This window comes from Periophthalmus magnuspinnatus, chromosome 13 (genome assembly GCF_009829125.3).
Source record: "Periophthalmus magnuspinnatus isolate fPerMag1 chromosome 13, fPerMag1.2.pri, whole genome shotgun sequence".
NCBI classification, from domain to species: Eukaryota; Metazoa; Chordata; class Actinopteri; order Gobiiformes; family Gobiidae; genus Periophthalmus; species Periophthalmus magnuspinnatus.
The window spans coordinates 26,400,485-26,424,018 of NC_047138.1; the positions used below are offsets into that span (position 1 = coordinate 26,400,485).

Below are 23,534 nucleotides of genomic sequence, written 5' to 3' on the forward strand. Positions count from 1 at the left end.
AGCATTCCTTTGTAGAGTTTATGGAATTTGAATTGGATCTACAAACACATATTTCAAATACATTAACTACTGACTTTAAAACACGAAAAACAGTTCATTTTAAACCGTTTGCAGCGGGCCACAGTCATTGCTACATTTCTAGCATCCTAATATTTCAAAATGAGTGTATAGGCGCTTTTCACAGCTTTCACAGGGGGTCATGTCACCGCTAACAACTAACATGCTAACAGAGCACCACTGTTACTTCCTGGTTTGCGGAGAATAAAAAAGTGTTGTTACTATGTTCTATTCAATACGCAATTTTCAAACGCAAAATAATTGTAGTTTCTATACAATACGTACATGGCTTAATACTATATCTGATGTATACTAGTACTTGTATAAGGAGTGTGGACGTAATAGTTGGAATGAATATGTATGTTGTGTTATTGATCTATTTGTTTGATTTTAATGCCCCCTGTTGCCTTGTCTGGTTGTATTCATGGTTTTCAAGCTAATTAAGCAACTCAAATCAAACTGTTATGGGATAGGACCTCACAAAGTCCTTCAAATCAGGACGGAATGATTTGCCCATTGGACCTTTTGGTTACAGTGATAGTGATAAATAGATCTGTGTAATTCCCCAAGTGGTCATCAGGAGGCGCTTTAGAGCAGCACCATGATGCCCTTCCAATGGCAACCAGCATATGGCAATAGGTGAGGTGTGTTGCCAGTGGAGACAATGGCAGCAAATAATGGTATGTTGTTTGTCAGAAAATATGATTCAACTTTGGGGTATAACTTTATCCATATATCTTAACTTTGCCTGTCTGTGAGCCCATAAAGGAGATAATTGAAAGATACCAGTATGATTTTTAGAAAGTATAAGCAGACAGAAGGATTGATCCTTTGCAGCTGATGCCATCAATATTCCCTGGTTGAGTGAAGCCAAACACTGCTCTGTCTGAAGCTCTGTTACACATTAATCTGATCTTAATTTTAACACAGTTTGACCATAAAGAACTGACTTAGCTGGAACTGTTAAACAAGTCTCTTACACTTAGAATTACACTCACAAGCCAGCTAGCATTAACCAACAGTTTTTCAGTTAGTCACTCTAATCTTTTTGTTGAAAATTAAACATCTAAACGGGACCATGAACACACGCTCCTGAAAATGTGCTGTTTAAAGGACCCATTACTCTGATCTATGTTATAGTATTGTTTCCTCATTACGAACATAGCTGGAGTTGTGTTTTGTTTCATTCACACATCTTTAACACACAGACACTGCATATTTAGGCTTTCTCAAACAGAAAACACTGTGTTCCACCTTGTGATGTGGTAGGAAGTGTTCCACTGTGTTTTTAAACTCCATATACCTTCACTGGAATCATTTGGATGTTTTCAGCTGTGGAAAGACCAATCTCTACTGAACAAAAGGTAAATGAAGCTGTTAACTTGAAAACTATTGCTTCATGACATCATAAGGTGGAACAGAGCATTTTGAGCTTTGGAAATGCAGTCACCTAATAATGCAGTGTTACTCAAACATGTGTGAATGAAACAAAACACAACTTCAGGTATGTTTTTGAGGAGGAAACAACAATATAACATGACTTAAAGCTCACAAGATACAATTTTGTATACAATAGGACCTTTAAATCCATTTTATATTTTTTCTTGAGTTATCAGATAATCTTAAAGCCTTTTTAACAGTGTTTACTAATGCATGTGTAGCGTCTCCTTGGTAACAGCGGAACATTCCACCATTTAAGTAAATCATAGAATTTATACTTTATCTTTCTCTTATTCACCTCCACCCTCCTCTTTTGTACCCACAATGCACCAGTGTCCCCGTCCCGCGCTTCTCCTGTTAATCTGGAGCAGGTCTGGTCAGCACTTTGAGCAGCAGACAGACAGATCGGCTGTAATCCCTCAGGCACAGATGGAGCGCACCGCCACAGACCTTTGGGAAGAAGAAAGAACCCAGATACTTCATAACTGTGGCTATATATACGTGTACATTTGCAGTGGGTAAACCAGCAAAGTCAATGGTGTTGTAAGTATAACATATAAAATGATAATTACAAGCATTTCTTAACCTGTCTTCAGATGTGACAATCAAAAACATCAAATTACTAATATTTTTTTATTTTATTTTATTATATATTTAAATACTGCTATTCTTTTAGTGAAAGGGTCAATATTACCCTATTTTATGATCTATGTTATAATTATTGTAATATTTAGGCTGAGTTCTTTTCTCAAATGAAAAACACTCTGTTCCAACTTGTGATGTCATGTGGTAATACAGGAAGTGCTCCACTGTGTTTTTAAAATCCATATACATTTGGATTAGAATCATTTGGATAATTTCAGCTCTGGAATTGCTGTTAACTTGAAAACTATCACTTCATGACACAAGGTGGAACAGAGCTTTTTTGAGGTTTGGAGATGTAGACAAATTAATAAAGAATTAAAAAGTGTGAAATGTGTGAATGAAACAAAACACAACTCCAGCTATCTTTTTTAGTGAGGTAACAAGCTCACAAGAGTCAATTTTGTGTAATATAGGACCTTTAACCAACATTCAACAAACGACTGTGGGTCTCAAATCACATGAGAAGTGATTTACACTCTACAACAGTGCTTCTCAAACTGCAGTACATGTATCTCTGGTGGTACGGATGCTGCCTCAGATGTTTTTGTCCTCTATTAGGTTGGTCATATCCGTGTTTGATTTACCCAACTGGGCGACACTAGGTCAGTTAGTATGTTTGTGTGTTTGTCCCACCCTCGACATAAACATCATTGATACACCCACTTACCCACAGGTTGGCAGTGCAATTCCAGCTCCCACAGATGAATGCTGTTGTTATGTCCTTGGGCAAGACACTTCACACATCTCGCCAACAGTGACTGCTAGCTTTGGTGTATGAATGTATGTGTAAATGGGTGAGTGGTTCCTTGATTTGAAATGCTTTGAGTGGCTTGAAGGTGGAAAAGCTCTATATAAGAATGAGACTATTTACCTATTATTTTAGACCAATTCCTAATTTAGGCCTGTAATCTGGAATTCGATCTAGTGATGCTTGGGAAGCCAAATACCTTAGACTTTACCTTGGCGTGAAAATGCTGAGAACCACTGCTCTACAATAGACTGTACTTTGGCATTAGTGGGCAGCATAAAAAAGCTTGGATTTTTGTGTTCCATTATGTTTTTCATAGCCACGCAATCAAAAATGCAGCCGCTTGCCTTTTTGTTTAACGGCTGCTCTTTTGATATTCTGCCTTCATATTGTACTGATCTGATATTTTGTGTTTAGTTGACACCTTTTGTTGTTCTTGTAACTTTTTATGTTGTTGTTAATGTAACTGTAACTGTAACTTTTTTATGTGACACTTGGTTGCCATGCCGACAAGATGTGAAGGTTCTATTCATCAGTTACTGGTTTGGAGACTGGCTTTAGGTAGTTGAGACTGCTGTTGTTTTGGTCTTGTTTTGGAGTGGGTTATGGCCTACATTAGCCCTTGTGTTCAGAAAATAAACAACCAGAAGAAATGTGTTTGTGATATTTGAATGTTTGAAATGAGTGGGTGTTTCCTTACACCAGAATGCTACATTATGTAAGAATGGGCCAATGTAGTTCAGATTTTTAGACATACTTGGATGTTCTTAAATTTTCCATTGTGCCAGTAGGACATTTTTTCAAGTTCAAAAACAAAATGTAACAGAAATACATAAACGAATGTCAAAATACAAAACAAGGCCATAATGATAATCAATATGTGGATTTTGGGCCAAAAATTAGACCTCTGTATTTTACCTGTGTTACCCTTCACATATACTATACATATACATATTATGGTGTTTTTGTTTTCACACAATGCCCCACCTTTTACATAATTGAATAGAGATAATGTGGTAAATACATTTGATCCATTGCCAAGTGATGATGTGTGATGCACTTAAACATAGTGAGGTGATTACGTGAATGTGTTTGGCAGAGGCCCATTCAAAACAACAGGATTAACGCTATTGTTGTATTGTTTGTTACATTAGGACAATATAGAACTATGTGTATTTAGTGTAGCCTATCTCTAAAAATATGTCTTTTTTATTTCAATCCTAGAATCAGGATAAGTATAAGCATACGTTTACATTCACAATGTTTGGAAATAAAATCAAGTCTGCCAAGGTAATGCTAGTGGCTCAAACTAAACCATTATAAAGGTAAAAATGACACATAATTAGTCTATCAATCCTTTTCTGATTGTTAGTTTAGGATCAGTATGTAGGTCTCCAATGCTTGCATGGAGATATTGTAGTTTTGCCTGGAATGTTCCACAAAAGTGCTTAAAACTTTGCCTGGAAAAATAAATTTGTTACATAGAGTTGTCAAAAGTATCAAAAATCAGATACTAATTGATACTAAAAATAGTACTGAAACTAGGTACTTATTTGAGTAAGTATCAATGTTAAAAAAGTCACATTCACAAGACAGAAATGAACCTTTCCTGAATAGCTTTAGAATGATCTTGAGCTGTATCTCAACAAGTATAAGACCACATAGACTAGTATACACCCATTTACCACTATGGAACCTACCTGGACCACTGAGAGATTACATATATATATATATATATATATATATATATATATATATATATATATATATATATATATATATATATATATATAAACAAACAGTCTATTGCCTAAATAAAGAGTGTTTTGATTGTGATTGCCATCGTGGTATCAAAATTGGTATTGAATGAATCTATTCCTTAGTATCAAAATCAAGTTTGAAATTTTAGTACACTACACACTGCATTCCAGGCAAAGTATTTTTTTTTTATGAGACAAGCAGGTGACGGATCCTCGACTAGAAAACTTTCAAAGTGCCTTAATATAGGGTTGTAGATATTATAGACCATAAAGAATCTCACACTTCTGAATTTGACCACGAGGCTATGCACTTATTGGCCAACGCAATGTAGATTTCTGTGTGGCGTTTGACTGCCATCTAGTGGCGTTAGAGCTGAAGTGTCGAAATAAAGAGTGGACTAAAACGAATTTACTAATCACGTTCACAGTGTCAGTCTATTGCTTTTTCAAGACATTGTCAGTGAACACAAGCCTGTACTCTTAAAAATAATCTTAGTAAATTAAAGAGCTTTGTACACCTAATTGAGTGTTCATTTATTTCAGACACATTTAAAACATACAAACATTGCTAATTCACACACAATCAAATTAAGTAAAAATAAACTTGGTCAACCTGAGAAAGGTCTGACAGGTAAATTTTAGAACAGGATAGCCAAAAAGGGCAACATAAAGATGCCACATGGAGTTTGGTTCAACAAAACAAGGCAAATGCACTTAAAATCAAATTCAATAATTTCTCATTTGGTTCCTATTTAATTTGCTTTATAGGCTTTAGTCAAAAGCAAAACAATTGGCATGATTATAGCAAAAATAAAAGCAGACATTAAAACCACAACAGAAAGCATAGAATCCAGTCTGGATACTGTATAAGTCATGGAGGTAAGTTTGAGTAGCACCATCACCTCTGCTCCTCTTCCTATCTACTCTAAAGCTCTAAACCTCCTCCAAAACATCAGGTGAACAACGCAGATAAGATACATGAGGTCTCTCTTCTTTACTCGTAATTTTAATAATCTTTTCCAAACACCACTAAGACAGGAAAAGGGAGGCTAAAGCCAAGAGGGGTCAGAGCAGGACATTTAAGCGCGCTCTCCACGGATACGGCGGGCCAGCTGGATGTCTTTGGGCATGATGGTCACGCGCTTGGCATGGATCGCACACAGGTTGGTGTCCTCAAAAAGACCCACCAGGTAAGCCTCACTGGCCTCCTACAAGTGCAACCACATCATTAGTGTCGTAGCATTAAACATAAATATTAAAAAGTTAAATAACTTAGACATGTGAAATACAGATAGAGTGAATGGCTCACCTGCAGAGCCCCGATGGCAGCACTCTGGAAGCGCAGGTCAGTCTTGAAGTCCTGGGCGATTTCTCTGACCAGACGCTGGAACGGCAGCTTTCGGATCAGCAGCTCAGTGGACTTCTGATAACGACGGATCTCACGTAGGGCCACAGTACCAGGCCTGAAGATGGAGAAAGGGAGGTTAACCACATGTTATTACACTGTTATAAAAATCCAAATGTGATCTATTTTGGATGTAACTTGTGTGTTTGGTTACACCTGTAGCGATGGGGCTTCTTGACTCCTCCAGTAGAAGGAGCGCTCTTACGAGCGGCCTTCGTGGCCAGCTGCTTACGAGGAGCTTTTCCTCCAGTGGATTTACGGGCAGTCTGCTTTGTACGGGCCATGGCTACTCACCTGTGTAGACAGAAAGTTTAGTCCAAATTTAAATATTGCCACTGGTTGTTGCAAGCCCACAAATACAGCTGTTTAAAAGTGTTATATTAGCAGTTACACCAGAGCTATCTTATAATTTCTTGACCTCACTTTCAACAAAATCGTGGCTAAGTAAACACTACGCATAAAAATATCTAAGTTGAGTAGGATGCGATTGGTTGACTTAAAAATATATTTTAATAAACAGAGTTTTTTAACCAATCATCTCTCAGAGACATGGCAGTGGGCGGGCTTTAGTGTTGTCTGTCAGAGTTTTAACCCCGCCCACTGGCTCTGACGATGGCGTCGGATTGATGATGAGCGGGGTGGATAAGGACGCAGGCTGAAGAGAGTCCTTGCACAAAAACAATTAATATTTCACAAGAATCTGCACCTCTAGCATTTTGATGAACTACCACAGTGCAAAGACAACATTTTAAAGAACAAATACGTCTAAAAAGGAACAATTATTATCCACTAACGACCCCGTAGGGTCGAAGAGAACATGTGCGTTTTTCGAAACTGCATTTCCACTCATGAACCGTCTCAGAAAACGCTTCATTTTACTGTCCTTTCGTCTTTGCTATTTTCTCACTTTATACAACACATTTTTTGCTTACCACTTTTCACTAAAATACAGTATTGTTTCTAACACATTAAAAGTTGATTTAAAATCACTGGGAGACAGTTTAGAAGGCTTACCTTGAGGAAAAGTAGGTAGAAGTCGTGAGAAAGGTTTAGCTTGTCTGTATTTTTATCCACAATGGGAAGCAGTCCAACAGGAAAATGGCGGCCGCGTCAATCATGTGTTAACAAAGCAACAGCAGCCTCAACAACTATTTGGTTTTGTTTCATTTTTTGCAGGTTGACTCACATTTTCTAGTGCAAGTTTTGTTTGGCTAGTAACGTAGCAAAAATAAAACCAAAACTGAATTAAAAAAGTTAACAAAATAAACATGTGGGGTGTTCAAACATTTCAAAAATAAAGTTGTTTAAATGATAATAGGACGTTTTATTGTAAAGCTTATTTTGAGCGTGTATAGCCTACTTGTCGATATTTATTCAACATGTGTATTAATCTTATTCAGTTCATAGGTTACAGATCACAATCTGTAAACGTTGATTACATAGTTTTTTTCCCACAATCAGGCTAGCCCTACTGACTAAAACTTCACAGTTGCAGTTAAACAATAGTGCTGTAGTTTTCCACGTGTTTATTATGTTGGTATATGAATTTCAGAGTACAAATATTTAGCTTCAAAATAAAAACAAATCAAAACACTGTAGAAAAAAGGTTATAATAACCTGAGAGTGGAACAAAAAGTAATGTCACCTGGACACAGTGAGGTTGAAAATTAAAATACCATCAACATAAATTTGCTACATATATGCCGCTGTCAAATCATGCAGTATCATCACAGAACAATGACATTTTTAGATGACCAGAACCAAATGTCTGTTTTTTGATACACTGAACAGTAGAAATACACCTTAATTGTAAAAATTAAAAAGAGCTACTTCTACGACAATCAAAGTACATGTGTGTCTGCAGATATTTTATCCTAGTGATAAATTTAGTTGCAAATTAAATCACAAACCTTACAAAAACACCCTATTTGACATAAAGTATTATTGAGTCAGTTTTTTTTTTTTCACAAGTGATCTAATTAATAATGCAAACAAACAGGATATATTTAAGATAAAAGCTACGTGTAGCACCAAAGGAGACATGATCACACATTTTATATATAACCCTAAACCAAACTACTCAGAGTGAGGGACAGAGGGAAACAACAGCATATAATAAATGAGAAGCGTCTAAGCACGCTCTCCACGGATACGGCGGGCCAGCTGGATGTCTTTGGGCATGATGGTCACACGCTTGGCGTGGATAGCACACAGGTTGGTGTCCTCAAAAAGACCCACCAGGTAAGCCTCACTGGCCTCCTACAAGAACAACCACATAATTAGTGCTGTAACATTAAACACACATAATAAACAGACAAATAACTCAGACATGTGACAGACAGAGTGCTCACCTGCAGAGCCCCGATGGCAGCACTCTGGAAGCGCAGGTCAGTCTTGAAGTCCTGGGCGATTTCTCTGACCAGACGCTGGAACGGCAGCTTTCGGATCAGCAGCTCAGTGGACTTCTGATAACGACGGATCTCACGCAGGGCCACAGTACCAGGCCTGAAGATGGAGAAAGGGAGGTTAACCACACTGTTATAAAAGTGTGATCTATTTTGGATGTAACTTGTGTGTTTGGTTACACCTGTAGCGATGGGGCTTCTTGACTCCTCCAGTAGAAGGAGCGCTCTTACGAGCGGCCTTCGTGGCCAGCTGCTTACGAGGAGCTTTTCCTCCAGTGGACTTACGGGCAGTCTGCTTTGTACGGGCCATGGCTACTCACCTGTTAGAAAGAGACCTGTCAGAACTTACTATGCATAAAATTAAATGACTCTCCTACATATTTTGGTATAATGTGGACACTTGAGACAATTTCTTGTAACAGATTTGAATAGTTTTTTTTTTTTTTTTTTTTTAAATGCATGAATTAATTTAAAAATCGTCTTTAAAAACACACACACACACAAAAAAACATCTTTATTAGACTCTCAAGTAATTATACTTTTGCAGCTAAAACCGCATCCATTTATGAACTGTATACATATCATAAACAAAGGTGAAAAGAGGTGAAAAGCTCAATTGAATTGGTTTATTTTTAGGTGAAACATTCAATGCAGCTTATGTAATAACCGTGTCATACCGGACACCCGAAACTCCCACTCGCTATAAAGACCTTTCTTGTTTTGTCCAATAATATCCCGTACAAAGGTTATGGAGGCGGGAGGCTGTGCGCCAAAACACCAACCGCAGACCGACACTCGGTGCCAGACCCGCCCTCTGCGCAACCTGCCTGGGTACGCTTGTTTCTCTACCGCGTCTATGCCGGAGGTGCATAAACCTTCATTTTTAATGCAGAATGAGCTATCTTTAAGGAAAACAGACGACACCGCCCGCCCCGACTGCCCCGTTCACAGAAACCATCGCGCGTAAAGATGATGGCTGGCTGCTGGCTGAAGAATGTAAACGGGAAGGAAAAAACTGCCAAAGCAAAGCGAGGAACTCATGATAAAAACCATCGAAGATTTCAAAAACTACTTCACCAAAGCGGGAACTACTTTTGGATGATGATACTAGACATGTCAATGGATCATTTGATTAATCACGTTTTGTCAGATGACCCCTCGCTATACGCACAATTCCGAGTCCAATTTGGACATTTCTCGAGCGCTTTTCGGTCCCTGGCTCCCAGAGCAGCGCTAAACAGCTCGTTCTGCGTTTTCTTTTACACAAAAAATACACTTTAAACCTTTGCAATCCACGAACCGACTTTTCACCATTTGATGAAGTAAAGTTTTATCAAAGTATTGTCACTTACCTTTGACAAATTTAAAGTCGAAAAATATGACAAAATAACAATTTATTCTTGAGTGTCCTAAGCGTTGTTCTCGCTTTAAAACGAAGGGAGGGGGAAAAAGAAAAAGAACATAGGAGACACACTTCCCATGATGCATTTGGGGCCAACACACTACACACATGCAGAAACAAGATAAACAACTTTATCAGCCGACACATTTGTAAAACGCAACACTAATACATTTGTTTAGTCAGTGTATGGCATTTTTATTTTATCTGCCTGACAATTTATAATCAGGCACAAAACAATGCAGAATCCACCAAAACATCCCCACAAAGTGCTCAATTCAAAACCTGTCAAATAAACACTGCATCTCAGAAATATCAGTTACTTTTTATTTTATTTTAAAATGTGAATAAACTGCAAATGAAATGAAATTATATGCATTTTGTTTTATTGGAGAATATAGCTTCAATTGGGCTTATGACGTGGTTATTTTGAACTGGAAATGTTTTGCAATGCTAAAATAAAATAACTTACTATTTTTATTTCATTTTAAATACATTGTTTGTGCATTTACGCGCTGTGTTCAGTAGGTGGCGCCAGAAGAACACATGGAGCAGTAGTTTCAAGAGGAAGAAGCGTGTTTCTCTTTCGGATCCAAGATGGCGGCGGCCAGAAAACCAAAACGCGTGGCCGCTTCACAACCTGGATTTCTCACTTTAAAATCATCGACAAACCCCACGGACTTGTACAGTAGCAAGAGAAAACGTGTGAACAAAAATAAGAAAAAGAACTGGAACAAACACAGTGATATTAACGATGTAGAGGACTTTTTGGAAGACATCAGGCACCAGGAGAGGACCACCGGGTGAGTGAAGGAAGATAGTGTGCTGCTTGAAATTAATGTCAATTTCTTACATTTACGTTTACATTATCACACTGTTTAAGATATTTTGACTACATCGGAATTTCATTAGATCATAACTGCATTATAACAGCATATTTTGGCATTTGTTTTTACCAAGTCAACCAACGTGATCATGCCTAGACTAGTCCCGTTACGTTGTTTAATGTCAATTTTAGATTTCAAAACAATCCAAATGAGATCTGTTTAACCGAGTAGTTTCTCACTTGTTATAATACGTCCTGGGTATGTTTGCTGAAGTATGTTAAGAACTGATTAAATTCAGTGATGATTGCCAGCCTATCAAACTGTATGTACATGTAAATGTATTTGAAATGCATGGGTGTAACAGTGGCCAAGTGGGCTGCTCTGTCGCCCCTTAACACAAAGTTAAGGGTTCGAGTCCCACATAGGGCAGGGGTCAAACAAAGTGTCCAGTGATGATCTCATCCTTGCGCTCCCAGTATTTCCATTAAGGGAATGTGAAGATCAACAAGAGGAGCTCAGGAGGCTGTTGTGTGAACAGTATCCTGGGATCTGAGGATGCTATAATAATATTGATATTAGTAATAATAATGTAAACATCTTATCAAGAATAGAAAAGATAAGGAGTACTGTAGAAATTTTAAATATTTTCAAAAACAGGTGGATCTTTGCAAGGGAAAACAGCTGTCTTTTGGGTATAATGTGGTCTTCCAGCATGGCCTTGCTGGGCTGAAATGCATTGGGGTGTATTTAATGTCAATAGCTGTGTTGTAATAAAGGCTTTTAAATATTTCTTTAATGACAGAGTGCCTTGGATTGGTAAGGAATATTTAAAACAAAGAATTTTACTACACATTATATCCAAAAGACAAAGCTGTTTCCCAGTTATTGTGATTACAATTTTTGCCGTATATCGAGCTGTCCTAAAACATCTGTGGAATGTTGTAGTGATAGATGATACTGGTATTATTAAACCCCATTCAAATGTGTTAATCTGATTATTTTCACAGTGGTCTGCTTGCTGAGAAGCCAGATGACAGTTTGTTTTTTGTGGACATTGGACAACCAAAGAAAATTGAAGAGAAAGGTAAATATGTGAATGTCAACTTTTGTTCATGTTACTGATTTTCTAGATTATTGAATTTCGTCATTTGAAACTGGAAATATATTGTGTAACAGTGATCTTTTGTACTTCACTATGATCTTAGATAATAACTAAGTGTATCAAAGAATGTTTACATTTATATATTTTTCTCATTTATTCTGTGAAGCGCCAGAACCTGAAGAGGGAAAGAAAAGGAAAGGCAAATCTTCACGTCCACTTAGAATAGACTTAATCCTGCAACATGACTCCCTTGTTCCGCCACCAAAAGAGTAAGTGGATGTAAAGAGAGGGTATTGTGCAAAAACAATTTTTTTTTAGCTTTCTCTATAATAATGTTGTTCCTTTATCAAAAACTTGCCTGAAGAGGTTTTGTATGTCATCTATGCATGTTTGAGTAATTTGGCAATCTCTCTCAGGTCTTATCTGACACCTCCTTACTGAAAACTGTAAGATTTGTCGAATGTGCCGCCCGTAAGCCTCCATCATCCATTCTCCCACATGTCAATTCTCCATAAATATACAAAAACATGATACAAAACTTTTGACTTAGAACGTCAAAAATGAAAGTGAACCTTTGTGTTGTTTTTGGCAAATTTAGCATTTTCAAAACAATAAAAGTTAATATGGTGATTTACATATGTTATGTGTTAGAAGGTAAGACCTCATAGAAGTAAAATTCCTCCTTTGACAACTGATTCTTGTTTTCTGCTAGTGTATTGGCCTATCAGCAACCCAACGCTAAGAAACTCCGGCGCAGTGCCCAGTTAGCAGCCAAAGGAGTGGCTCCACGAAGACAGAAGCTGCTTCTAAACAGACGAACTGCACCACGACCGACCAAGAATGCAATAACAGAGGCCAACAACAACCCCAACCGAGACTACTATGACATATGGGGCCAAGAGAGTATGTACAATACAGGTTACAATTTTCAATTTTAAGACCATAATATCTTATTATCACATATTGAGTTCTCTTTCACCACATCTTTAAATTTTGTCTTTGTTTGTCTATAGACTTCTTAATACCTAGTGTCTCTACCCTCAAAATATTTCTAACTCCGATTCTACTTACCCAGACCACTGTCTGGCATTCAAAATATGTTATATAACAACCCCCACTACAAACCTAAACACCTTCAGCTTTGCTTTGTGCATTTTCTCTCCATAGCAGTTTATCATGTCTAAATTCAGTTTAATTTTAATTCAGTTTATTTTTGTGAATCTCAACATCGCAGCAGCAGTCGCTTCTTGGGACTTAACAGGATCATTGATTTAACCAATAGAAAGTTAGAAAATCCAACAGTGAAATAGACATTGGTCAATAACAAATTAGTCAGCATTGATAGAAAATGCACAAATGGACAATTGTTCCACTCCCATGGACTGAATCAGGACTGAATCAGGACTAAACCAGGATGCAGATGTGTCCAGGATTAACGTGCATCCATTAACAGATCAAGTTCAAATAAAGTTCTCAAGACTAAGGCTAAGACTAAGAAACATTAATAAACGATACATATTATTAGTGACGTGTAAATGATAAGAAAGGCAAATTTTAAATATATGGAAATAAAATCTCATCATAATCTTGTGTCAGTTTATCTAAAGAGCTACGTTCTACGAAGTGTATACAAATTGTTCTATAATTGAAATACAGTAGTGATGGTTTTTTTTTTTATGTGGAGGATTGCAATCCAGGCTATTGACGTATTTTGAGGAGATTTATAGTTGAAAATAACTTCAAAGCGGCCTGATGTGAACACATCAAAGCCCCATGAGTTTTCTTTTCTAAATTGGTCAATACAGAGCTATTTGTGGGTTAGAGACTTATCAAAAAGAACACAGGATCCAAAAGTAGCACTGACTTTTATTCTAGATGTTTCTTGTTGTTTAATCTATTCGTCATCTGCTTTGTCTTGTTACTTTTTTTGTCAAATCACTGTTTAATGCTCTAATTAATTTTAATCCAGCTAAAGATACTGCAGACCCATGGTATCTCCAACAAACTAAAAAGAAGCTAGTAAAGGTCAGTATTTAAAGTAAATACGTTATACACATTATTTTGTAGAGGTAATATTCTGGTTAGTTACTCCACTGAAATAGTTTATTTAATTAATCTCTTTTATTTTGTTAGCGCCCAGAGAAGTTGAACGCAAAGCCTTCTGTGCTTCCTGCTGTGGAGGTCATCGCTCCTGGAGGATCTTATAATCCAGACTTCTTTGCACATCAGGTGAGTCTTACCTGTAGATTGTATATATATCTAGCTAACCTGCTTGCCACCGCGTTCTAAGTAGGAAGTGATCACGTGTGCTTGTGGCTCCATCGGCTCTGGCTCCAATTGAATTTGTACTGAAAAAGTGTCGCTCCTCTCTCCATAACTGCAGCTGTCAGGCTCGGCATTTTGATCTTAAAATGTTTGTATTAACCCGCGCTATATCATTCTGGTCTTTTTATTGGAATTCCAAATATGGAACTTGGCAAAATTCGTCCTTGTAACGGCTAGTCCCAACGAGCTTCATTTGATTGGAGCCGAATGCTATGGTTGACGGCACACTCCCTTAGCCTACTTCTTCATACAGTCTATGGTCTTACCTCAGGAACCATGGTTAAGCTTACATTTTGTGTGACTTAACCCTTTATGGACTGAGCACACTATGGGCCAGTATAGGTCACCTAGACTTTTATATTTTTGTTAGTCATGAAAATCATATTAAAGGAAGTATCAGAATTTACTGCATTTTTTCACACATCTACTTCAAGTTTACACATCCATCCATATTTTTACTTTTACGCATCGAATAAATGACTGGGAAAATCCCTGCAGCACCCGCGCTCTCATTCGTCACCTTCGCGGAGCAACAGAGGCAGATTACCGTAATTGACGGAAAAATATTTAAATAGCCCTGTGCCTCCGCTTTGAGACGCCGTTTGAATTTACTTGAGAGCACGACTGGTTGCGGAGTTACGCTGCTGGAAAGTCCGCATCCGCGCTCTATCGGCGACGATAGCCTTCGATGCTACAGGGTTAACACCATTTAGGCACCACAGTATATGACCCATACAATTTGAGTGGAATGATTTTGTCTTCTCAGTTATAGCAGTGGCCACCTGCATTAGCTTCTTCTCATCATTGTTTCTTACATGGACCAGTTAATTTTTATTTATAGGATTTTGACCTATACCATCCTTGCTTTATTCATCACACAACTCTAGGTATATTTGTGATGAGGAAGCAACATTATAGCATAGTAGATAAGAAAATAGCGTAATATGGCCCCTTTAAATTAAATGCGCTTTTATGGTCACTGGGCAGTGCTTCTTTGTTTTTGTTGTCCACTTTTATATTGTGAAATAACAGAACAGACAACAACTATAATACATATACATATACATATATATATACATAAATATATATATATATATATATATATATAACGCAGATACAATCACAACAAACATGAGCATGATTCTGTGTGTGTGTGCGCGCTACTGGGGCAAAAATATAATGTGCATTAAGTTTGTTGACTTTATTTTGACATTTTTCCCTCTAAAACCAGTCATTACTACAAGAAGCCCATGAAATAGAAGTGGTAAAACAGAAGGAAGAGCATAAAATTGAACGGCAACTGGCGTACAACAAAGACGACGCTGCTACAGAGGTTTGTGATGCCAATTAACCTATTCTTTCTACTTGTAGAATAATAGGTTTCTACAGAGTTTTTTTTTTTAAATTATGATCATATTGTTTTAATGTTGTTTTTACCCTACAGGAGACAATATTTCAGGAGCAAGTACAGGGCCTTGTTGAGGGTGAGGACGATGATGAAGTTTGGGCCTCAGAAGGTGATGAAGGTGATGAAGAGCAGGAGGAAGAGGATGGGGCTGTCGGAGCTATCGCAGTCGCTCAGAAGAAAACTGAGAGGCAGAGGAAGAGAGAGAGGGCAGAAAAAGTCAAGGTACATTTTGTGTTTCGTGATGGATTGACTGTGATCCTGAAGAGCAACTGACTGAATATATCTCAATTTTACCACCATTTGTCGTCATACAATTTTCCCCTTTTGAAGTGTTTGCCAAGCGTAAAGGTCCTATATCAAGGAAAGTAATTCTGTCATGTTATAATGTTGTTGCCTCCTCAAAAACATACCCAGAGTTGTGTTTTGTTTCATTCACACATGCTTGATTAATCCATGTTTATTAGTCTGTCTATATCTACAAACCTTGTAGTGGTAGTTTTCAAGTTAACAGCTACCTTTTACCTTAATTTCAGTACAGACAGGCAACTTCAAGACTGAGATTATCCAAATGATTCTAGGAAAGGTGTATGAGGTTTAAAAAGTTGAGCACTTTGTATTTCAGTTAGTACCTTTGTAGTAGTAATTTGTTCCTCGTTCAAAGTTTATGTTCATAATGATTTCTATTTAATCAATGAGATGCAATTGTAAAGAAAATTTCAAAAATGTTTGTGTATTAAAAAGGTATCATTTCCAGTTTTTTGCTGTCACATAAAATCTTAACAGCACAGTGTTGTCATTCGTCTTCATCTTTGCGTCTCTTGTCTCTCTCATCACAGGAGCAGCAGCGGTTAGCTGAGAAACAGGAAGTGGAGAAGAAGCAACAGCTCTTCCAGCTTCGAACGATAAAAACCTCCATCAAAAAAGAAGACCAGAAAACAAAGGAAAGACAGACCAAACGCAAAGCAAAACAAGAGGCCCAGAAAGCACAGCCCAGGCGTCTTGGACGGCTCAAGTAAGTACACAATTGGTAGAGTGCTTGTCCTTTGATCTGAAGGTTGGTGGTTTGCTTCAGACATAAACATAATTATAAAAAAAATGTGATTTATTAAGATAGTGGTTGTTTTCCACCATTGTGTATGGGGAGAAGGGCTGGTCAATATGGCATCCCCCCACCCCTGACCTCATATTTCGTCTTGATTTTTGATACTATATTTATTAGACTATTAGACTAGACTAGATTAGAGAAAAAAATACTAATATATATATATATATATATATATATATATATATATATATATATATATATATATATATATATATATATATATATATATATATATATAAAATCACCGCTCATTAAGATTGAAGGAATAATACTGCATTTTGTGAAGAGAAGAGAAATTCAAGCATCTGAAAAGCACCATTTATAAGACTGAAGAAAAATGATTTAAATCATATCCGTTTTCATCAAAACCAGTGTTTTAATAATAAAAAAATATAAATAAAACATCAATACTCATCACTAAATGCGTTGATGTAATCTGATTATGTGTAGCAAAAAATGAGCACTGGTTTCTAAGCCAGTTGTTTATTTTTCCTTTGTTTGACTCAGCTATTTCTGTAAATCATTGTGTCATGTAAAGTGTTATCTTATTCTTTCATTACACAGATTTCAGCCACAGGACATGGAGGTCCAGCTAAGCGATGAGTTGGCCGATTCCCTTCGAAGACTCAAGGTAAGTTTAAAGGGCCCATATTTTTCTATTTTCTGATCTATGTTATAATCTTGTTTCATTCACACATGTTTAACACACATACCCTGCATATTGCGGCTGTGTTCTTCTCTCAAATGGAAAAAACTCAAGAAAAGTAAAGAAGTATTTGTTGACTTGAAAATGACTGCTTCATGACATCACAAGATGAAACAGTGCATTCTGAGCTTTAGAGAGATAGACAGACTAACAATAAAGGATTACTCAAACGTGTGAATGAAACAAAACACAACTTAAACATGGCTTAAAGATCTCGAGAATCAATTTTGCGTAATATAGGACCTTGAAAGTGCATATGATGGGATAGTACCTGTGGTAAATGTGTATCATAGTTTTATATCCATCAATAACACAAATACAGGTAGTGCTGCTACCCACATCATCGACACTGAAAAATCCATCCAGAATACTTGCAAAGAAGGCCTTTTGTGTTTGTTCATTTAACAAAATAAATGTGTAATTTATTTTCATTAGTTTAATCATAAGTGTTATGTACGTTGGACAAGTTTTGGACCTTGAAAACATTATAGTTGCTAGGTAACAGTTATGGAATTACCTCTACTGCCAATGTCCAACCAGGAAGTAACAATATAAGCTACAAAAATAAAGAAGGAAATAACAGAATTATATTTAAGATTTAACAAAAATTAACTGTTTTTGTTATAGAGTAGTCTAACCTGTCGTATGCGAAGTGTTTAAAAATGTCTCTTGTTTCATTTGACCTCTGAGGACTGAGGACATTGACTATATCTATAATGAGTTTGGTTGGTTTTTGTTTAATCTTGTGCCGTCTGCATTGTCTTATTCTAAGCTTCATCCCTCTAATACTTCTGCGACCCACTTTCCCAAAAGAATCCTCATAGTTGTACTTTATCTAATTGCCCGTGGAAAATTCTCCTTTTAAAGAGCTTATCTTCTGCAATTATGCCTAATACCTAAACCAGCCTTTGTAACAAGAATAGGATTTTATAATTTGGGTGGGAATTGTGCATTGAATTAGTGCTGAGTGACACTGTCTGGACATGTCTTTTTAATGTAATCGCACCTTTTTGCAGCCAGAGGGCAGCGTACTCAAAGACCGTTTCAAGAGTCTTCAGAAGAGGAACCTGATTGAACCAAGAGAAAGAGCCAAGTAAGGACCCCAGTCACTATTATGTAACCTGTCACCAAGGCTTAACAGTGAGCACACCGATCAGGCGTAGCATTATGACCACTGACAGGTGAAGTCAATCAGTGGCACAGATTAGGCAGCATGTGCTCATCTTGTCCTCAAATACAAATGTGCAAAGGTTCAAATTTAAGGTGGTCAAAATGTGGTTAGTGGGTGCTAATATTTCTATTTTCACAAATGCTGGGTGATAATTGAATGATATTTTCTTTTATAAAAAAAAAAAAAAGGTAAGCTATTGTCTGATGCCAATACTTGAACAATATCTATTTTTTGGTACAGGTACGTAAACGAGTCTTGTTTTGGTACCTATTGCTGTTTAAATCATTATTTTGATGTATCTATGAAGAGGAAATATAGTTTCTCTAACTTTTGTTTGGTGAAACTGCCTGAATTTCTATAGTCTTCTAAGGTGGCAGGCATGAAGACGTGTTGCCAATAGATAAATTGTTTTTTTATAAACATCAGCTTAAACAACAAATGAATGATTTTACTCAATGCATCCATTATAAACTACATACTCAGATAGTTATAGCCTCAGAACATATCAACACTGTATTCACCAGTATCTAATATATTGATCAATTTACTTAACTAATTCCATGTATCTTGTTTTGTAGGTTCAAGAGGAGACATAAAGTCAAGTATGTGGAGAAGAGGGCTTTTAGAGAAATCAGCTAAAGGAGGACAGCTTTTAATTATCAAATGCAACCCAATGGAGCTGTGTATATATGTATTGATGACCTTTGACCCCCAGAAACCACAACTGCCTTCAAAATGGCGCTGGAAAACGTTGTTAATTGTATACAATAAATAATTAAACATTGTGCATTAAAGCCTTGTTTTTGTGGGTTTCGAGTACTAAAGGTTACTGTGTCACGGGCTACACAGTTGAGGTTTAGGGTAAGCATTATGACCACAGCCTATATAAAGAAGTGGATCAAGTGAGTGTGATATCACCCATAGCGCTCGGCTACAGTCAAATTAAGCTTATCGAGGCAGCAGTTATAGGGGCGAATTTGGAGCCAAGTTGCATATTGTGAATTACAACTGCAAGTATCATGGCAACCAAAAAAACTATCCAGAAAGAGGTTGTTGATGGCAATGCTGCTTCCCACCCACACCACTGTTTTAGCAGATAAAGGTCACTTAGCAACACTGTCAATCAAACTTGTTGCTAACCTTAGCTGGAGTGACCTCGGGAAAGAAGGTGCCTGATTTGTCTTATTAATTTTCATATGTTTAGTTATGGACACAATAGAAATACCAGGATCATGTAGAGCAGGTCAGTACGAATATTTTAAGACAGAAATGATGAACCTAACAGCAGCAGTTGTGCAGCGAGGGGTGAGTCAATAGAGCTGGAAGTGTGCCCATGCTCACTTCCTATTTGGAACGCGGCGGCTAGCAGGTCCATTATATATGTCTATGTCCATTTATATGTATAGTCCATGATTATGATGAGGGGGATTCACACTTTAAAGGTAATGATATTGTATTGATCAGGATTATCATAAGTTTGTTGGACATTTTTTAATAAAAGCTACTGCATTCTGGTTGTATTGCCTCAGTCCTACCTCTGAGGGGTGAAGGTTCAAGTCTCAAGAACAACTGCCACTTAATCTTCTTCATGGCCAAAAATATTCCTTGGTGAATTGAAGACACAACTGCAGCAATATTGAATGAGATGACATCATAAAGTGGTTCAATTGTATTGTATTGTTGGGATTCAGATGACACCTATATGTAGGCCTGTCACAATTTTCTTTGCAAAAGTGTGGGAATTTTTGTTATTTTAGTTGTAATTCGATAAGGTATAAGCTGTAGATGGTTGAATAAGTCACTTTTATGGCTAATTATTAGTACATTCTGCTATTTATTTGTTGCAGCTCATGGTTTTTAACTATACTATCTATTTAATATTTGTGATTATCTTGCTTTATTTTAATCTTAATCAGTGATAAAATTTTTATAAAAATTATCATTTATCACAATATTTGTAGGATATATTATGTTTCAAAATTTGCGGCAGGTCTACTTATATGTGACAAAGATCACATTTTATAGGTTATTATTGTTTAATTTAGATGGGGCAGTTGAAATATATATCGTTCAAATGCAGATTTTTGTTGTAATAGTGACTTCTTGGGCCTAGTCACTGATAGAAAAGATTAGATTGAAAATTTGTACATTTACCTAGTGAACATTTCATGGCAAGTCTCTTGACCCTCATTAAATTAGATGAGGGTTCATTGAAGTGAGTTAGAAACTCACTTTTGACCCACTAGGGGAAGTATTTGGTTACAGTAGCTCCATTTATTACAATAAAAACAACTGTAATAATCCACATGAATTTAAAGGTCCTATATTACACAAAATTGTGAACTTTAAGCCATGTAATAATGTTGTTAACTCATCAAGAACATACTGGAGTTGTTTTTTGTTTCATTCATACTTTTTAAAGTAATCCTTTCTTATTAGTCTGTCTGCATCACCAAAGCTGAAAATGCTCTGCTCCACTTTGTGATGTCATGTAGCGATAGCTTTCAAGGTAAGAGCTACCTTTTACCTTTAGTTCAGTAGAGATGGGCAATTCCAAGGCTGAAACCATCCAAATGATTCTAGGAGTTTAAGTACACAGTGGAACACTTCCTGTATTACTACATGACATCACAAGGCGGAACAAAGTGTTTTAGTTTGAGAAAACTCAGCCGTAAAATGCAGTATTTATGTGTTAAACGTGTGAATGAAACAAAACACAAGTATGTTTTTGATCAGGAAACGACACTGTAACATAGATCAGAACACTGCATAATATAGGCCCTTTAAACTTGACAGAGATATGTGCACAGCATTCCCTATTAGTGGTGAAAGGCTTTGTTTTGGTCAATTTCACACTTGCAGTCAAACTGAAATTTCAATTGGCAAAAAGCATTGTCTGAAATCTTAAACATCCCCATAGAGAACAAAATATACCATCTCCATAAAGTATCACAAATCATGCTAACCCTGTAGATTAGACCTCCGCAAATGTGTTCTCAAAATGTATGCATCTATGTAATCATATACTAACTTTATAGTTCAGTTTTTCAAGGGTTGCATTGCTTCCTGGTCATGCTTAAAACATGCACAATGAACTATATTTTATTTTAAAACTCAAAACTCAGTCTGAGACCCTGGGCAGTCAGGTTCCATGGCAAAAAAAACAACAAAACAATTCAAATGGTTCTCTATAATAGGATGTGTCTTAATGTATTTGATGGCTAAGAGTTGACGCACATCTCCTGGTTTGGTACTGGTTTGAGCCTATAGTTTAGTCCTGATGGAGACTTGGTTTGGTCCTGTTTTAGTCCAGCTTTAGTCCTGGCTGGTCCAGGCTTAGTCCTAATATTGCTCTGGTGTGCGTGAACAAATGTTGTCACTATAGTAAAATGTTAAACTTTTTTTTTCAATGCTTAAGAATTCACTCAATACTCAATACTGATTATCACATGAAAATCCTCCGTTTTTAATAACAGAATGTAATTTTAATACAAAAAAATTATAGTACTTTCTATGTATCTTAGTATGAGCTCTTACATTCATTATTAATTTATAAAACTCAAATCTAATCTCAGTCACAATACCAGACAGGCTACTTACAGTATTTTTTTGAACATGTATCAGTCCTAATGGGTTGTCTAAGTGCTGTTTTTAGGTGCTCCTCAAAGAATAAAAGCCTAAAAATAGACACAGTCGTGAGACAAAAAAAGGACACAATCTCCATAATTGAATTAGCAGTTGTTTGATAGATGAATGCCTGCACAAAGAGGACAGATGGACTAGTGGAAGTTGGCATGAGATAATTGATTCCAACCCGCTGACTTAAAACCATAATTGCCTTTGGTGCCCTGGTGTGAACAGGGACACACACATACACGCACGCACACACAAACACACACACACACACACGCACACACAAACACATACATACAAACACACACACAAGTTTACTGTCCTGGGGTTTCCTGGCCTTTTGCCCAACCAAATCGTCTTATGGTAATCACTGTGAAAATGTAATCTTTTACCTCTCCACACTCACCCTCTCCTTGCCACCCAGACTTTAAATGAGCTAATCACACATTCACCTCACCTCACTCTCTGCAGTGAACCGCACACCCTATAACAGTGGCTTATTGGCATTTTCATGGTAAATTAAACTATAGGTAGTACCAAATATATGCATTTTCTATACAACATGTTTCTGGCACGTTGAATCTTGCCCTAAGAGATCTTAGTGGAGTGTTGTAACTGCACCAAGCTTGCGTAAAAGAAATTGGCATTGTGAAGGGCATCAAAACAAACACCTCATCAATATGCAAATAACTATACACATTGGAAACATGATTTGCTTTGGTTGAGAGAATGTTTAACTGGGTCTGGGTCTGTAATTGCACTACTGTGTACTGGGAAACATAAGTTGTCTCAGATATAAAATCAACATGTTCAGCTTCAAATCAAATATTGGTTGTATTGATAGAAGAAATAATTTGTACATTTGTATGTAAAAGTTAATTTTGTGTTTTGGTTTTGAAGTTAATTATCCAAGTAAAAGCAGAACCAGTGCCTCACTTTGGTTAGTCAGGTTCTGCGGATAAAAAGAAAACAAAAAAAACACAAATCTTTCTCTCTAATTGGATGTGTCATATATTTGATGGCTAAGGGTTCAGTAGTGATTTTTATTACAGTTTATCAAATAGGAACAGCAATTAGCATGACTTTTGACACACTTTGTCTGGTTTGGTACTGCTTTGACCCTATAGTTTGAGTTTGAGTCTGATGTAGACTAGGTTTGATCCTGTTTTAGTGCAGCTTTTGTCCTGGTCTGGTCCGGGTTTAGTCCCAGTATTGCTATGGTGCATATGAACTAGTGTTGTCATGATACTAAAATGATACTAAAAACTCTATTTTGACGCTTAAAAATTTACCCAATACTTGACAGCAATTATGATACCACAATTAAGATTAAAAAAAAAAAAATGCTCCTAACCTGAGGTCTTATATTTGTTCTGGTAAATCTCAAAATGACACAAA

The 23,534-nt window shown here is 36.8% G+C and overlaps 3 protein-coding genes across 4 annotated transcripts; 1 reads left to right on the forward strand and 2 right to left on the reverse strand.

Annotated features, from left to right (window-relative positions):
• Window positions 1–5,156: 5,156 nt before the first annotated feature.
• LOC117380488 (histone H3.3A) lies at window positions 5,157–9,918 on the reverse strand. 2 transcript variants are annotated; one of them, XM_055226040.1, is made up of 4 exons: window positions 9,813–9,918; window positions 6,212–6,349; window positions 5,960–6,113; window positions 5,157–5,858 (listed from the first exon to the last, which is right to left on the reverse strand). In XM_055226040.1, the coding sequence occupies exons 2-4, from the start codon at window positions 6,337–6,339 to the stop codon at window positions 5,730–5,732; spliced, it is 411 nt and encodes a 136-aa protein (XP_055082015.1). In that variant the 5' UTR covers window positions 6,340–6,349; window positions 9,813–9,918; the 3' UTR covers window positions 5,157–5,729. The 2 variants fall into 2 exon arrangements, with proteins under 2 accessions (XP_055082015.1, XP_033833195.1); XM_033977304.2 differs by lacking the exon at window positions 9,813–9,918 and adding an exon at window positions 7,070–7,210.
• LOC117380487 (histone H3.3A) lies at window positions 7,567–9,928 on the reverse strand. Its single transcript, XM_033977302.2, has 4 exons — window positions 9,813–9,928; window positions 8,643–8,780; window positions 8,407–8,560; window positions 7,567–8,314 (listed from the first exon to the last, which is right to left on the reverse strand). The coding sequence occupies exons 2-4, from the start codon at window positions 8,768–8,770 to the stop codon at window positions 8,186–8,188; spliced, it is 411 nt and encodes a 136-aa protein (XP_033833193.1). The 5' UTR covers window positions 8,771–8,780; window positions 9,813–9,928; the 3' UTR covers window positions 7,567–8,185.
• Window positions 9,929–9,965: 37 nt separating this feature from the next.
• On the forward strand, window positions 9,966–19,294 carry nop53 (NOP53 ribosome biogenesis factor). Its single transcript, XM_033977291.2, has 12 exons — window positions 9,966–10,662; window positions 11,694–11,770; window positions 11,955–12,057; window positions 12,501–12,691; window positions 13,758–13,813; window positions 13,922–14,017; window positions 15,345–15,446; window positions 15,558–15,743; window positions 16,358–16,533; window positions 17,191–17,257; window positions 18,349–18,425; window positions 19,082–19,294. The coding sequence occupies exons 1-12, from the start codon at window positions 10,457–10,459 to the stop codon at window positions 19,140–19,142; spliced, it is 1,398 nt and encodes a 465-aa protein (XP_033833182.1). The 5' UTR covers window positions 9,966–10,456; the 3' UTR covers window positions 19,143–19,294.
• The last annotated feature ends 4,240 nt before the right edge of the window (window positions 19,295–23,534 follow it).

What these genes read in the sequence shown, in the direction of transcription:
- LOC117380488 (XM_055226040.1), bottom strand. Translation starts at nt 6,339, where the DNA reads ATGGCCCGTACAAAGCAGACTGCCCGTAAATCCACTGGAGGAAAAGCT. An exon ending in AAGAAGCCCCATCGCTACAG is followed by an intron (nt 6,114 to 6,211) that starts GTGTAACCAAAC and finishes CTCCATCTTCAG; the next exon opens with GCCTGGTACTGTGGCCCTAC. An exon ending in CTGCCATCGGGGCTCTGCAG is followed by an intron (nt 5,859 to 5,959) that starts GTGAGCCATTCA and finishes TTGCACTTGTAG; the next exon opens with GAGGCCAGTGAGGCTTACCT.
- LOC117380487 (XM_033977302.2), bottom strand. Translation starts at nt 8,770, where the DNA reads ATGGCCCGTACAAAGCAGACTGCCCGTAAGTCCACTGGAGGAAAAGCT. An exon ending in AAGAAGCCCCATCGCTACAG is followed by an intron (nt 8,561 to 8,642) that starts GTGTAACCAAAC and finishes CTCCATCTTCAG; the next exon opens with GCCTGGTACTGTGGCCCTGC. An exon ending in CTGCCATCGGGGCTCTGCAG is followed by an intron (nt 8,315 to 8,406) that starts GTGAGCACTCTG and finishes TTGTTCTTGTAG; the next exon opens with GAGGCCAGTGAGGCTTACCT.
- nop53 (XM_033977291.2), top strand. Translation starts at nt 10,457, where the DNA reads ATGGCGGCGGCCAGAAAACCAAAACGCGTGGCCGCTTCACAACCTGGA. An exon ending in AAAGAAAATTGAAGAGAAAG is followed by an intron (nt 11,771 to 11,954) that starts GTAAATATGTGA and finishes TATTCTGTGAAG; the next exon opens with CGCCAGAACCTGAAGAGGGA. An exon ending in CTTGTTCCGCCACCAAAAGA is followed by an intron (nt 12,058 to 12,500) that starts GTAAGTGGATGT and finishes GTTTTCTGCTAG; the next exon opens with TGTATTGGCCTATCAGCAAC.